This window comes from Trachypithecus francoisi, unplaced genomic scaffold (assembly GCF_009764315.1).
Source record: "Trachypithecus francoisi isolate TF-2019V2 unplaced genomic scaffold, Tfra_2.0 Lachesis_group5, whole genome shotgun sequence".
Lineage (NCBI taxonomy): Eukaryota > Metazoa > Chordata > Mammalia > Primates > Cercopithecidae > Trachypithecus > Trachypithecus francoisi.
The window spans coordinates 140,846,270-140,863,512 of NW_022681470.1; the positions used below are offsets into that span (position 1 = coordinate 140,846,270).

The 17,243-nt window shown below is 43.3% G+C and overlaps 1 protein-coding gene across 1 annotated transcript in view; it reads left to right on the plus strand.

Moving 5' to 3' along the window:
• The window catches only part of MUC16 (mucin 16, cell surface associated), a 207,833-nt gene that overhangs the window by 114,000 nt on the left and 76,590 nt on the right, over positions 1–17,243 (plus strand). The window contains exons 16-27 of the mRNA XM_033195391.1: positions 2,872–2,907; positions 3,149–3,208; positions 7,366–7,493; positions 7,836–7,903; positions 12,553–12,725; positions 13,368–13,403; positions 13,659–13,724; positions 14,732–14,856; positions 15,373–15,440; positions 16,047–16,219; positions 16,548–16,583; positions 16,842–16,907. Coding sequence (XP_033051282.1) covers positions 2,872–2,907; positions 3,149–3,208; positions 7,366–7,493; positions 7,836–7,903; positions 12,553–12,725; positions 13,368–13,403; positions 13,659–13,724; positions 14,732–14,856; positions 15,373–15,440; positions 16,047–16,219; positions 16,548–16,583; positions 16,842–16,907 — 1,035 coding nt within the window. The remainder of the gene's footprint in view (positions 1–2,871; positions 2,908–3,148; positions 3,209–7,365; positions 7,494–7,835; positions 7,904–12,552; positions 12,726–13,367; positions 13,404–13,658; positions 13,725–14,731; positions 14,857–15,372; positions 15,441–16,046; positions 16,220–16,547; positions 16,584–16,841; positions 16,908–17,243) is intronic.

Sequence of the window (17,243 nt, forward strand, 5' to 3'; positions counted from 1 at the left end):
ATTTATTTTTGATAGCGTTTCCCTCTAGTGCCCAGGCTGGAGTGCAGTGGTACAGTCTTGGCTCACTGCAGCCCCCACATCTCGGGTTCAAGTGATTCTCCTGCCTCAGCCTCTCGGGTAGCTGGGACTACAGGTGCCCGCCACCACGCCTGGCTAATTTTTGTAATTTTGTAGAGATGGGGTTTCACCATGTCGGCCAGGCTGGTCTCGAAATCCTGACCTCCCGTGATCCACCCACCTCAGTCTCCCAAAGTGCTGGGATTATAGGTGTGAGCCACTGTGCCCAGCCATATGTGCTATGTCTCACTAATCTTGCCCAAAGGGTTCAGTTTGTTGTTGTTGTTTTTTTTTTAATGGAGTCTCCCTCTGGCGCCCAGTCTGGAGCACAGTGGTACAATCTTGTATCACTGCAGCCTCCGCCTCCCAGGTTGAAGCGATTCTCCTGCCTCAGCCTCTCGAGTAGCTGTGACTAGAGGCACTCACCACCACACCTCGCTAATTTTTGTATTTTTGTAGAGATGGGGTTTCACCATGTTGGCCAGGCTAGTCTCAAACTCCTGATCTCAAGTGACCCACCCAAAGGCCTCCCAAAGTGCTGGGATTACAGGTGGGAGCCACCTCACCTGCCCCTATTTTCGGAATGGATTTTTTTTTTTAATTTTTAAAATGTCAGCTAAGATTATTATGAAGATCAAATAATACAAAAACCTCATAACCTAAGTAAATGATAGGGCTCTGCTTGGCCCAGTCTCAGAAGTTTCAAGAAAACCAGGCAAACCAGCGAATGTAAAATAAGTCTAAATTTTCTTTGCACTATTCACAGAGCGCCAAAGAGGATCTAATTCATGTTTCAGAACATACCACACTTGCTAAAATCCCTCAATACTCATGAAAGACTCATGAAAACTCCAGGCTCCTAACTACACATCACTGTGGATCGTCCAAATACAGCAAGCCCCAATCTTAGGACAGGAATGAGGCATGAATGGCCTCTGTGCTAATGATCTAACCTAATGCTGAATTTGTTATTTCCCCTCTGAATCCACTTGGAGATTTCCTTTATATCTGATTTGAAATAGAGGATATATACTCCTCTATCCTTGACATAGGAGATAATACACACAAAGTATTTCATTGTAGTATCAAGTACACATCCTGTTCTGTGTCCATAGGATTATGACTAATTTAGGGCACAGCTTAACAGTGTGGTACTATTGAATGACAGACAGATGTCTGTTTTGTTGGATGCAGGACAAGCCATGTAACCTCCCTAGACTTTAGTGTCCTCTCTGTAGAATGGAATAAAAATACCATGTGGGATTGTTCCGATAATCAAATGAGATAATTCAGGAACAACCCATGTGAATTACAGGGCTGCCCTGGGTTCCATCTTTCCTTGTATCTCTCACAGAGCCTCAAAGGAGATGCAATCCATGACCCAGAGAAACAACTCATGACAACTTCTCTTATCCCCAATTCCTTTCTTGCTCCAATGGTAATGCCACTCCTGTCATCCTGAAGTCTCTTGTTTTCACCACCACATCTGTTTTGCCAGATTTTCTCCAGTATTCCAAACCATACTAACCCTTCCTTCCTCCCTCCCTCCCTCCCTCTCTCTCTCTTTCTTTCTTTCTTTCCTTCTTTCTTTCCTTTTCTTTCTTTCTTTCTTTCTTTCTTCTTTCTTTCTTTCTTCTTTCTTTCTTTCTTTCTTTCTTCTTTCTTTTTTCTTTTTCTTTCTTTCTCTCTCTTTCTTTCTTTCTTTCTTTCTCTCTCTCTCTTTCTTTTCTTTCCTTCTCTTTCTTTCTCTCCTTCTTTCTTCTTTCTTTTTCTCTTCTCTTCTCTTCTTTTCTTTTTGAGACACAGTTTCTCTCTGTCACACAGGCTGGAGTGCAATGGCACAATCTCAGCTCACTGCAACCTCCGCCTCGTGGGTTCAAGCGATTCTCCTGCCTCAGCCTCCTGAGTAGCTGGGATTACAGGAGCCCACCGCCATGCCATGCTAATTTTTGTGTTCTTAGTGGAGATGGGGTTTCACCGTGTTGTCCAGGATTGTCTTGAACTCCTGACCTCAAGTGATCTGCCTATCTAGGTCTTCCAAAGTGCTGGGATAACAGGCGTGAGCCACCGCACCCTGCTCCATAAGAACCATTTCTATCCCTCATCTCTCTATACTTTTACCTAAAAATACCACTCTATTCACCCATCACATTTTTGTCAGTTCTACATCACACACAGACACACACACACACACACACACACACACACACACACACAGAAACAAAGTTGGAAAAAAACTGTACTATCGTGAAATTTTGTGAAAGGAGGTAAGCTGAGAGAGTAAGAATCAAACTAAATTATCTTTATGGCTAGAGACAATACGAATAAGATCAGAAAGCTCACTCATCCATATATGTGTCTTTCTACCCTTGTAATGTATTTATTATTATTGCTGGTGCATACTAGATTCCCAATAAATAGGGACAGCTATTATCATATTTTTATTTCAGGAATAATAATAGTGATGATCTCCACCATTATTGTCAAAGGACAAAGCACAAAATAGGTACTAAATAAAATGTAGCCATTATCCTTTATTCACAAAAGATCTTGGCCCCACCTCTTCTCAATGAAATGTCCATGACTTGTTCAACTTTGTCAACTCTGGGCTGAGACGATGGAGGTTCCTTTGTGAGCTGAAGTCACGCATCTAAGGTGGAAGCCCTTCCCCTCCCTCTGGCTGGCTGAGGGATAGCCCAGATGGGGTCATATGAAAGTTTCCCATGATTTCCATTTCTAGATCTACCATCTTCCCCTCCCCTACCTCTCACCCATCATAATAGTCCTTCTTTACTCTTTCCTCCCTATCTGTAGGTTATAACTGTCGGTACCAGACCGCTGCCACCAGCAGTGAGTATTCAAAGCTGTGATATTCCAATGGCCTTGGGACCCTTCCTCCCCAAGGTGCATTCCTCAAAAAAGAAACTGATCATTCCCCTCCTTACGGGCCCAGCCACAGCCTCAGAGCAGCCCCTAACCCATCAAGGTCTTGGTGTGAGTCAAGATAGAAGCCCAAATACCATTAGCAGTTCCTGTGCTACATTCCTTTAGGAAGACACCCAATCATTTTTCCATGTTCTTTTTTTCTCAGCTCCAGTGACTTCTACATTCTCCTCAGGAATTTCCACATCCTCCATCCCCAGCTCCACAGGTAGGAAGCTCCTCTCTGGTGTCTATGAAATTTAACACTGCACGGTCTCTTCCCTGCTGACCACCCAGCCTCAGCCTGTTCCGCTCTCCGTCTCACTCTTTAATTTCTTTTTCCTTTCTTTTATTTACTATTATTATTATTTTTACATGGAGTCCTGTTCTGTCACCCAGGCTGGAGTGCAATGGCGTGCCCTCGGCTCACTGCAACCTTCGCCTCCCAGGTTCAAGTGATTCTCCTACCTCAGCCTCCCAAGTAGCTGGGATTACAGGCATGTGCCACCACATCTGGCTAATTTTTTGTATTTTTAGTAGAGACAGGGTTTCACCATGTTGGCCAGGCTGGTCTTGAACTCCTGACCTCAGGTGATCCACCTGCCTCGGCCTCCCAAAGTGCTGGGATTATAGGCATGAGCCACCACTCCTGGCCCACTCTCTGAATTTTGACCATCCCAGGTACTTGAGTGGTATTCTAGCACCCTAACCTCTGTCCAGCCTCAGGAGTTTTGCACTAGTGATTCCTGGAGACCAGCTATGGTTGGTATCTTCTCAACTTTCTATTTTTTTATTTAATTTTTTTTTTTTTTTTTAGATGGAGTCTCACTCTGTCACTCATGCTGGAGTGCAGTGACACGCTCTTGGCTCACTGGAACCTCTACCTCCTGGGTTCATGCAGTTTTCCTGCCTCATCTGGAAATTTTCTCAGTGGCCAAGATCATGCCACTGCACTCCATCCTGGGCAACGGAGCGAGGCTCCATCTCAGCAAAAAAAAAAAAAAAAAAAAAAAAAAAAAAAAAAAAGATGGAAGTTGGACATTCCTAACCCTTAACCCTGCCTTGTGATTCTGGAATTATTGGATAGAACCTGGGGTCCTGTAATTTAAATTCTGCCTTCCAGCGTCCTGATTGTGAGTCACGATACTGCAAACTTTTTACACGCTGTAGACAGGATGTTCACTCTCCACTTCCTCACTGCTCGGCCCTAATCAATTCAACCATTTATGTGACATGCCTAACTCCTCTGGGCTTGTACATATGTAACGTGTATTATAAAGCAAGTCATTCCATGATCAATGAGGTCACTTTTTCTAGGTGCTTTCGAAATTGGTTCTTCATCATTCATTTTCAGTAGTTTGATTACGATGTGTCTGGGCATGGTTTTCTCTGAGTTTATCCTGCTTAAAGTTTTCTCAGCTTCTTGAGTCTCAAAGGGTTTGTTTTTCAAGCAATTTGGGAAATGATGTGAGACTGTTATCTTCAACTTTGTTTTCTGCTCTGATTCTTTCTCCCCTTCGGACCTCCAGCGAGATGATGTTGCCCCAAGAGTCCCTGAGGTTCTGTTCATTTTGTTATTTGTCAACCTTTTTTTCATCTCCAACTTTCAGGTTTAATAATTTTTATAGAATGTTTTCACAATCACCAAGCCTTTTCTCTGTCAGCTCCATTCTGCCCGTCCATTGAATTCTTTTTATCTCAGTTACTTTATTTTTCAGTTTGAAAGTTTCTATTTGGTGATAGATAGATAGATAGATAGATAAATAGATAGATAATAGATATATGTTATAACTATATATTATATATTGTGTTATATAAAAATATATTATGATTATAATGTAACATATATGTTATATATAGCTATTTATATAGCCATAACTATATATAAACTATATATATAAACATATATAGTTACTATATAGTTACCATATAGTAACCATATATATAAAACACATAGTTACATATATAGTGTCTCTCTATATAGTTATAGTTATATATATGGTATAGATAGAGTTCTATATCTGTAACTGTATATAGTGATATATGTATGTTTCTCTGTATATAACTATATATATTTCTATATCTATAGTTATAGAAACTATAGATATAACTGGGAGATGCTGGAAAGATGGCATGAGGAAGCCTGGAGCAGTCATGGTCATCCCCGCTCCGCGCCAAACTCATCAAGAACAGGAGAAGGGTCCTCCTCATTCTCCAGCCATGTTGACCTTGAGCAATTTACTTACCCTCTCAGTACCTCAGTTTTCTCATCTGCCAAGTGGGGATAATAATATTTCATAAATTGGTTGCAAATGTTAAATGCAACGCTATGTAAGAACACCTAGCATGGGGGCTACCAGGGAATTTGGTTTAACAAATATTTATCAGGCACCTATTCTGGGCTAGGCAGAGGGGATAAGACGTTGACTAAGTCAAATGCAGTCCCTCCCCTCACCAAGTTTACAGTGTATTGGGGAAGACTGAAATGGAACAAGCAATTACAATTAACAATAAAAGACAACCAAGTTATTGAGCACTTACTATATGGCATACCATGTGCTATTTTTTTTATTTTTAACTTTTCATTTTGAAATAAATAATAAATATAATAAAATAAATAATAAATAATAAAATAAATAATAAATAACTTTTCATTTTGAAATAAATAATAAATATAATAAAATAATATAAATAAATAATAAATAACTTTTCATTTTGAAATAAATAATAAATTCAGGGGATGTTGCAAAAATAGTGTAGCGTTCCCCTGTACCCTTCACCCAGTTTCTCCCCAATGGCTACATCTTACATAACTCTAATACAATATCAAAAGCAGGAAATTGACGTTGTTAAAATCCATTTTACTGGTTTTACCTGTGTGTGAGTATGTCAGCTTGTGTGTGTGCATGCACGTGTGTGCACACGTGTGCGCGTGTGTGCATGCATGTGTGTGCATTGTGCACGTATGTGTGAGTCTGCACGTGTGTGTGCATGTGCACATGTGTGTGCATGCACGTGTGTGTCCATGCATGTGTGTGTGCGTGTGTGTGGGTAGCCCTATGCAATTTTTATCACATGGGCGTAGCCCTATAATCACCACCAACATCAAGATTCAGAACTGTTCCATTCCCCCAAAGATTCCCCTCATGCTACCCTTCATAATCATGCCCACCGAGCCCAACACTATTGAATAGAATAACCATTGCTATTCTGCTCTCCATCTCCATCTCTCTCGCTACAATTTTATTTTGAGTATGTTATTTAAATGGAAATGTCCAACATGTCACCTTTGGATTTGGCTTCTTTTCCACTCAGTGTAATGCCCTGGAGATGTGTTCTTTTTAACAGTCATGTAACCTTCCTAATTTCCCTCCAAAATATCATTATGCCCCTTGTCGCCTTTTTTTTTTTTTTTTTTTTTTTGGTTTGAGACAGTCTGGCTCTGTCGTCCAGGCTGGAGTGCAGTGGTATAATCTCAGCTTAGTGCAGCCTCCATCTCCCGGGTTCAAGTGATTCCCCTGCCTTAGCCTCCTGAGTAGCCGGGATTACAAGTGCATGCCACCAAGCCTGGCTAATTTTTGTATTTTTAGTAGAGACGGGATTTCACCGTCTTGGCCAGGCTGGTCTCGAATTCCTGACCTCAAGTGATCTGCCCGCCTTGGCCTCCCAAAGTGCTGGGATCACAGGCATGAGCCACCGCACCTGGCCCATTATGCCCATTGTATTACAGTGGAAGAAACTAAGGTACGGACAGGTAACTTGTCCACAGTCACTCGGCTGGTGAGGGGCAGAGAGGGGATTTGAAAACAAATCTGACTCACTAGTGTGGCAGTAACCATGGTAACTATGTCTGTCTACCATGTGGTCTCCTCTTTATTAAAGGAAGGGCGAGTTCTGGGAGTTTGGGGATTGGGTGGGGAAGGGTAGCCAAGTAAAGCAGGTGAGAGAAGGTCTGCTTTAAGGACCTGCTGTTTGATGTTTCATTGTTGTTGTTCAGTGTTCAATGGGATTGAGTTGACTCTTTTTCCTTCTTGTTCCCCAAAGCATGAGACTGTCCCGGTCCTTTTTCCTTTTAACTTCTCAGCTAGAGTTTGTTAGGGTGGGTATGGACACCTGGCAGAGTCTGAGACCTCAGCTTCCAGTAGTCACACGTTCTAACCCAATACACCCACCCTGGTCCCCTAACCTGCTTCTGGGCCCAGGTAATGCATTTTAGCAACATCCCACTTTTCTCCTTACCTGGCTTTCCGTTATCCATCCAAACTAAAGCACCCACCTGTCTGCTTCAAACTCTTGCTTCAAGCACTCCGTCTGGGTCCTCAGAAATTGACTTAGAGTCAGTTCAGATCTGACTCAGGCGTGGTCTTCTTTTCGCCTTCCTTGCAGCAGCTACAGTCCCATTCATGGTGCCATTCACCCTCAACTTCACCATCACCAACCTGCAGTACGTGGAGGACATGTGGCACCCTGGTTCCAGGAAGTTCAACGCCACAGAGAGAGTCCTGCAGGGTCTGGTGAGAGCCCCGCCCACCTTACTCCTCCCCCGCCCACTTAGACAAACCACGCCCACCTCACACTACCTCTCCCACTGGTGCCTGCCATGGCCACCTCATCCAACCCCAGCCACATTTCCCTGCCCCACCCACTGATTTTAGCCAAGCCCACCTCACCCTGCCTCTCCTACTGATGCCAGCCACGCCCACCTTTCCATGCTACGCCCACTTATTTCAGTCACGCCCACCTCACCCTGTCCCACCTACATCACTCCAGCCTGGTCCACCCCTCCAATGCCCCACTCTTCCTGGCTTCCCACAGCTGTTGTTTCTGTTTCTCACCTCCCCTCTCCTTCCTTGCAGCTCAAACCCTTGTTCAGGAATAGCAGTCTGGAATACCTCTATTCAGGCTGCAGACTAGCCTCACTCAGGTGAGACCCTCCCCAAGAAAAACACAACTCAACAGGTGGATATGACCCTAGCCTCTGGGCTCCTTGACTCTGTTCATACTTGGAACAACTATTGCCCATGGATACTAAGCATCACCACCACCAGCAGCAGCTAACTATTCCTAAGACCCAAAGGGCATTATGTACTTTATATTTAATGCCTCATCAGTGTTTGCAACAGTCTCATGAAGCAGGAGCAGAAGGGGAAACTGAGGCCCAGGTTAAGTGGCTTGTGCCAGGGCACACGAAGCAACTCCAGCACTTCAGGTTCTAGATCCAGACTCCTATCCCTTAGGTGCCACTGCCTCTTCTGCTCCCTTGCAACATGTGGAAAACCCCAATCTGACTTCCCTCTAAAGGAACTTTCCCAGAGAATCTAAGAGGGGAAGAAAGGAAGGCGTTCAGCCTTTACACACAGGAGGTCAGCTCTTGAGTGACTCAGAATGCAGCCACAGAGGGCCTGGCTGGTCTGAGGGAGACTGAGAGGCGCCAAGGGCACTGTCCCTCAGTGCTGGAAAGGGCAGGTCTTTTAGGGTAGACGTTGGTTGATATCATTTCCTGCCTGGCATTCTCACCTTTCACACCTCTCTCACAGAATCTCCAAGTGTGTCTCTCCCAAGGGTCCCATTTTATCAGTCATCTACCTCCAGCTTCCTTTCATTCCCGGGGGAAGCGGGGACAGAGTGCCCTAGTGGCTAAGAGCATTGGTGAACTCAGGCAGACCTCAGCTCTAAACCAACCCAGCTCTGCCATTTACTGAGATCTGTGACCCTGAGCAAGTGCCTGACACCTTCTGTGCCCTGTTTCCCGACATATTATATACATAAAATACATATATAGGCATATATTGTATATTCATATTGAGGCATATTTTATAAAAGCATGTTTATAGACATATATGCATATGCTATATACATATACAGCATATGTTATGTATAATGTATATATTACACATATTGTTATATTGTATACATGTATATGTTATAACATATATAGTACGTTATCTATAACATATACATTATGTTACATATAATGTATATGTTATATATGATATATAATTATATATTATATAATTGTTATATATAATGTGTGTATAGTTGTTATATATTATATACAGCATATAACATATACATATGTATTATTATATATAATATAATCTATACATATATAACATATAGGTGTAACTTTTATGTTATATAATGTATGTAACATATGTGTGATGTATATAACATATCTGACATTAACATATATGCTATAATATATGTTATAACATATTGCATGTTACATATAACATATATATTATGTTATAAATCAGTTTAATATACATTATGTTACATATAATGTATATGTTATATATGACATATGATATATAATTATATATTATATAATTGCTATATAATGTATATATTTGTTATGTATTATATACCACATATAACACATACATTATATATAGTTATATATGATATAAACATATATAACATATATGGATAACTTATGTTATATATGATATATGATATATATAACATATCTGACATTAACATATAACATGTTATAACATATATATGTTACATATAATATATATCATGTATAATAATATAATATGTATAAATATATAATATAAAAGTATATAAGTATAAATACATGTCATATATACATATATATAGTATACATGTGGATGCATATAACTACTACATATATCTAGTATATATCCTATATATAACCAGTCCATGAATTACAATGATTCAACTTACGATTTTTCAAGCTTTGTGATAATGCCATAGCAATATGCATTCAGTAGAAAGCATACTTTCAACACTCATGCAACCATTCTGTCATTCACTTTTGGTACAATATTCAATAAATTATATGATATATTCAACAGTTTACAATAAAATAGGCTTTGTGTTAGGTGATTTTACCCAACTGTAGGCTAATGTAAGGGTTCAGAGCAAGTTTAAGGTAGGATAGGCTAAGCTATCATGTTCTGTAGGTTAGGTATAGTCAATTTTTATTTTTAAGACAGAGTCTTGCTCTGCCACCCAGACTGGAATGCAGTGGTGCGATCATAGCTCACTGCAGCCTCGAATTCCTGGGCTCAAGTGATCCTCCCACCTCAGCCTCCTGAGTAGCTGGGACTACAGGTGTGTGTCACCACACCTGGCTAATTTTTTTCAATTTTTTTGTGGAGAGGAGGGTCTTGCCATGTTGCCCAGGTGGCCTTGAACTCCTGGGCTCCAGGAATCCTCCCACCTCGGCCTCCCAAAATCCTGGGATTACAGGCATCAGCCACCACACCTGGCTACAGGGCATTTTTGACTTATGGTATTTTCAATTCACAATGGTTTATCAGGGCCGGGCATGGTGGCTCACACCTGTAATCCCAGCACTTTGGGAGGCTGAGGCAGGTGGATCACTTGAGGCTGGGAGTTTGAGACCAGGATGGCCAAATGGCAAAATCTTGTCTCTACTGAAACTACAAAAATTAGCCAGGCGTGGTGTGACAGCTGTAGTTCCAGCTACTCAGGAGACTGAAGCATGAGAATCACTTGAACTTAGGAGATGAAGTTTGCAGTGAGTCAAGGTCACACCACCGCACTCCAGCCTGGATGACAGAGAGAGACTCTTGTCTCCAAAAAACAAAACAACAAGCTGGGTGCGTGACTCACGCCTGTAATCCCAGCACTTTGGGAGGCTGAGGCTGGTGGATCACCTGAGGTCAGTAGTTCAAGATCCGCTTGGCAAACATGGAGAAAACCCATCTCTACTAAAAATACAAAAATTAGCTGGGTGTGGTGGCGGGTACCTGCAGTCCCAGCTACTCGGGAGGCTGAGGCAGGAGAATGGATTGAACCTGGGAAGCAGAGGTTGCAGTGAGCCAAGATCACACCACTGCACTCTAGCCTGGGCAACAGAGTGAGACTCCACCTCCAAAAACAAAAGAAAACAAAAACAAAAAAAGAAAATAAAAAACATGGGTTTATCAGGACATAATACCATCATGAGTCAAGAAGCATCTAAAAGTACATGGTAGTTATATAAAAATAGTTATGTAGTTATATACAATAGTTATATATAAATCAGTTTATGTTAGGTAGAGGTATATGGTAGTTATATAAAACATAGTTACACAATAGTTATATAGTTGTATGATTATATAAAATAGTTACATATAAACCAATTTAATAAATGTTAGGTAGAGGTATAATGATATATATTATATATGCTATATAATATAATGTATAAAATGCAAAACAATATTATATATATTTCTATATTAATTTATATTTACAGATCTACATATTTATATATTTTATGTTATATATAATTGTGTTATACATAATATAATTAGTATAGTACTGACTGGGGCAACTGAGCAGTACCAACCCAGAGGATGCTTTGAGGATGAAAATATGTGATTATGAATACAAAATGCTGGGCCTGCTGCATAGGAAGTGTTTAATAAATGGTAGTTGTTACTATAAAGTCATTCCTACTATAGAGCTACTCACAACCCTGGGACATAGGAACCCCTTTTCCTCTAATCACTCAATAGTGGGTGGCCAGGTAGGTGAGTCCATGTCCTGTGGCCAGGAACAGGTGCTGAGACATGAAGACCTTCTGACTGCTTGTTGGACCAGCCACAGTTTCAGACAGACCAGCCACAAAGGGCATTTTCCCCAAGCCATTTAGGTCCCTTAAGTTTCATAACAAATCTCCTAGCCCTGTTGGTCCATAGGATCTAGAGAGGATTACTTGAACCTTCTGGTCCCGCCATTTGAAAAGACCATGCTGTGGGCACCAATACGAGGGCCACTGCTACATGCACCAGTACAAGGGCCACTGCCACGGATTACAGATTGACCCTAAGTACAGCTGTCACACATCTGGTACCTTAGGAGGCTTATTTGGGGCCATGCAGATCCCTGGCATTATTATCCTAGGATCCTACACCAAGCAAAGCAGGAGCTGCCCCTCCTCATAAACCCATAAGCCCTCCTCTTGAGCAAAGCAGCTGGGAAGGCAGAAGTTATTCAAGCTCCCCTCTGCCCCAGTTCCAAAGACAGACTCAGCTCAAGCCCACATGCAGCAAACCCTATAAAAGTCTCACCTCTTGGCATTTCTTCCATGGTAATGCTTTCTGCTTCCACTAATAATCCTAGTAATTTGTTAATGGTAGGCATCTCTCTGATGAGAGCCGCATTCTTTTTGTTTGTTTGCTTGTTTGTTTCAAACAGTCTCACTCTGTTGCCCAAGTTGGAGTGCAGTGGCGTGATCTTGGCTCACTGCAACCTCTGGCTCCTGGGTTCAAGCAATTCTCCTGGCTTAGCCTCCGGAGTAGCTGGGACTGCAGGCACGTATCACCACACCCAGCTAATTTTTGCATTTTTAGTGGAGATAGGGTTTCACCATGTTGGTCAGGATGGTCTCAATCTCTTGACCTCGTGATCCACCCGCCTCAGCCTCCCAAAGTGTTGGGATTACAGGCGTGAGCTACTGTGCCCGGACTGAGAGCCACATTCTTGTTAACCACAGTTTCCCCAGATTTCGCATTAGGGGCTGACAAAGAGTGGAAAGGAAGGATAAAAGGATGGAGAGGTGGATTGACTAAGCATATGTAGGTTCTTAACCAGGCTAGAGAAGGATGGATCAGCCACAGCAGTGGATGCCATCTGCACACATCACCCTGACCCTGAAGGCCTCGGACTGGACAGAGAGCGACTGTACTGGGAGCTGAGCAACCTGACCAATGGCATCCAGGAGCTGGGCCCCTACACCCTGGACCGAAACAGTCTCTATGTCAACGGTGAGCAGCTGTGATGTGATTGGAGGCTCTTCCTCTTCCTCCTTGCTGGGCAGCCTGTAACCTCTGGCTTGAGGTCACACGCACTACCAGGCAATTGAAAATTTGTCCCTGTGCTCTACATGGGATGACTAAGTTCTGGACTTCATGTTATCTTTTTTTTTTTGAGACGGAGTCTCGCTCTGTTGCCAGACTGAGGTGCAGTGACATGATCTCAGCTCACTGCAACCTCCGCCTCCTGGGTTCAAGCAATTCTCCTGCCTCAGCCTCCCGCGTAGCTGGGACTACAGATGCATGTCACCACACCCAACTAATTTTTGTATTTTTAGTAGAGACAGGGTTTCACCCTGTTGGCCAGGATGGTCTCGATCTCTTGACCTCATAATCCACCTTGCTTTGGCCTCCCAAAGTGCTAGGATTACAGGCTTGAGCCACCGCACCTGGCCAGGACTTCATGGTTTCTTCATCATCATGGAATGAATTCCATCAGGGCATTCTTCCCTGATGTGAGGGCACTGATAGGAAATCTTTAATGATCCCTGTTGCATGAAACTCTTTCCATTACACCAGGGTAGCCCTGACCCCTAATTGGTCCCCCACATCTCCTCATCACTTACCCACTCTCCTCCCTCCTTCTCTATGCAGGTTTCACCCATCGAAGCTCTATGTCCGCCACCAGCAGTGAGTATTCAACTCATTTCCACATGCCCATGATCCTACACCAAGCAAAGCAGGAGCTGCCCCTCTTCATAAACCCATAAGTCCTCTTGAGCAAAGCAGCTGGGAAGGCAGAAGTTACTCAGGCTCGTCTCTGCCCCAGTTTCAAAGACAGACTCAGCTCAAGCCCACATGCAGCAAACCCTATAAAAGTCTCGCCTCTTGGCATTTCTGCCATGGTAGTGCTTTCTGCTCTCACTAATGAGGACTTCTCCTCAGCTCCTGGGACCTCCACAGTGGATGTGGGAACCTCAGGGACTCTATCCTCCAGCACCAGCCCCACGAGTAAGTACCAGTTAATGACATCTCTATTAGAGCATGCTATCTCTGTCATTTTTACTCAGATGAAGATGGAAAGTCATAGCAAATCTACTGACAGTGAGTGGACCAACGAAATTTGTTGGCCACCTAGTGTGTACCAGATCCTAGAGATACAGCAGGGAAAACAAAACCGATACAAAATCTCTGCTCTCAGTGAGCTTGTATTCTTGTCATGATGATGATGTTGGTGGTGGTGCTGTTGATGATGATGATGATGATGGTGATGGTGATGATGTTGAAGAAAATGATGCTGGTGATGGTGGTGGGGGTTACTATGGTAATAATGATAAGTTGAGTGTGATGATGGTGGTGGTGGTGATGATGATGATGATTATTATTAGGCTAGTGACGTTGATGATGGTAATGGTGGTGTCAATGACAATTACAATGATGGTGATGAGGATGATGTCGATGATGGCGGTGGGATTATGATGGTAATGATATGTTGAGTGTGATGATGATGATGGTGGTGATGGTGGTGGTGTTGATGATGATGATGATGATTATGCCACTGACATTGTTGATGATGGTGATGGCGATGTCCATGCCAATGACGATGATGGTGATGAGAATGATGTCGGTGATGGTGGTGGGGTTATGATGGTAATGATACGTTGAATGTGATGATGGTAATGATGATGTTTGTGGTGGTCATGATGGGGATCATCATGGTGGTGCAGGTGGTACTTGTGATGACAATAATAATTATGACTATGATAGTGATGTGATAATGGTGATAATAAAGATAACAGATACCACCTCACAATATTGAGCACTACATATGTGCCAAGAGCTATGCTCAGCATCTAACTACTATTATATAATCTAGTTTAGAAAATAAATTGTATCGTAGATAAGAAAGGCATGGAAAATATTTATCATGTCACTCAATTTAATTGCTACATATGGTTATTACAAAGTGCTATTCTCTCTACTTTGAACATAATGTTTATTTCCCACTCCCACTACAGCTGTTGGCCCTCTCCTGATGCCATTCAACCTCAACTTCACCATCACCAACCTGCAGTACGAGGAAGACATGCGTCGCCCTGGCTCCAGGAAGTTCAACACCACGGAGAGGGTCCTGCAGGGTCTGGTTAGTGTCTTGCCCTCCACACTCTGCCCTGCTCATGATACCCAGTCCCCCTTACATCATCTATGCCAGGGCAATGGAAGAATATCACATCCAATTCACTCTTGCCCCATGAGATGCAAGCCTCAGCCGGGAGCAGTGGCTCACGCCTGTAATACCAGCACTTTGGGAGGCCAAGGCGGGTGGATCACTGAGGTCAGGAGTTTGTGACCAGCCTGGCCAACATGATGAAACCTCATCTCTACTAAAAATACAAAATTAGCTGAGCGTGGTGGTGCATGCCTGTAATCCCAGCTACTTGGGAGGGTGAGGCAAGAGAATCACTTGAATCTGGGAGGCAGAGGTTGCAGTGAGCTAAGATTGTGCCTAGGCTAAAAAGTGAAACTCCATCTCAAAAAACAAACAAACAAAAAGAGATGCAAGCCTCACCCACCGAAGCCAGCCCTGCCCAACTCACTTCTGCCTGGCTCCTACATACAACTTAGCCCTCCTATTCACCTCCCTCTCCCTCCTCCACAGCTCAGGCCCTTGTTCAAGAACACCAGTGTCAGCCCTCTGTACTCTGGCTGCAGACTGACCTTACTCAGGTGAGACCTTAGAATTTCCAGCTTGGCTGCCCCACTTGTTCTCACTCCAAAAGACTTTGCACTGCTTTCTTGCTGCACTTCCTAGGGATATCCTCACCAAAGCTGGAATTCAGGAATCACTGGCTTCAGGATCAGTGTGTTTCCTGATAGTAACACCCCTACACCCCACCTCAGCAGAGAGAATCTGCATGGCCCATCATCAGGATTGAGCCCCTACCCTTATCATCCCTCTGAATTCCCTCCATTCCCTGTGCCTCCCTTTCCTTTAGGTGTTAAATTCTGTCGCCAGGATTTCTTTCAGGATGATTATGCCTCATCCACGTGCTTTCATCCTCACTTCCAGCTCTTCACTGGGCTCGAGTCTGGCCCCCTGTCCCATCCATGAAAATGTCAGTTTCATCTTGCACTTTTATAAAAGTAATTGTATCCGTGACTCCGCTCACAGTCCTAAGCAAGCCAATAGTGCATGCACTAAGAGTCGACGTGGCTTCTCACCTTTTTCCCAGGTTTTTCATTTCTCTGGTCCCTGCTGTCCTTCCCTTAGCAATCACAAGACCCTTCCTAGATAATCTTTTCATTGTCATTTTTCCCACTGACCCTCCCCAGACCCGAGAAGGATGGGGCAGCCACTGGAGTGGATGCCATCTGCACCCACCGCCTTGACCCCAAAAGCCCTGGACTCAACAGGGAGCAGCTGTACTGGGAGCTAAGCAAGCTGACCAATGGCATTGATGAGCTGGGCCCCTACACCCTGGACAGGAACAGTCTCTATGTCAATGGTGAGTGTCTGTGATGTGGTTAAAATATCTTCCCCCTTGCTGGGCAGCCTCTAATCTCTAATTAGAGGTCACACTCCCTGCCTGGCTTTTGAAAATTCTGTCATGTGCTCTACATGGGATGACTAAGGTCTGAACTTCATGGTTTCTTTATCATTGTGGACTGTGTTCCTTCAGGGCATTCTTTCCTGATGTGAAGATTCTGATAGGAAATCTTCAATGGTCCCTGTACCATGAAACTCAGTTCACTGCACCAGAGTAGCATTGACCTCCATTTGGTCCCCCACCTCTCCTGTCTTTTACCCACTCTCCTCCCTCCTTCTCTTTGCAGGTTTCACCCATCGGAGCTCTGTGTCCACCACCAGCAGTGAGTATTCAACTCATGTCCAAATGCCCCAGTTCCTACACCAAGAGGAGCAAGAGCTGCCCCTCCTCATAAACCCATAAGTCCTCTTCATGAGCAAACAAGTTAGGAGGGCAGAATTTATTCACATGCCCCTCTGCCCAGCTCAAGAGACCAACCCAGCTCAAGCCACACATGCAACAAACCCCATAAATAGTCTCCCCCTTGCCATTTCTGCCAAGAGAGTGCTTTCTGCTTTCACTGACGAGGAATTTTCCTCAGCTCCTGGGACCTCCATAGTGGATTTTGGAACCTCAGGGACTCCATCCTCCCTCTCCAACCCCACGAGTAAGTATCAGTCAATGACATAACTATGAGAGCGTGCCTGATTAATGTAAACATCTCTGTCATTTTCACTCAAATAAAGATGGAAAATCAAAGTAAATCTAGTGATAGTGAGTGGAAAAATTTGTTTTGGCCACCTACTGTGTATCAGACCCCAGGAATACAATAAGGAAAAGAAAATCAATTTTAAAATAACCTGTGCCCTCAGTGAGCTTGTATTCTTGTGATGATGATGGTGGTGGTGATAGTTATGATGGTAATAATGATGTGTTGAGTAGGATGATAATGGTGGTGGTGGTGACATTGTTTATGATGATGATGATGATGATGGTCATACTG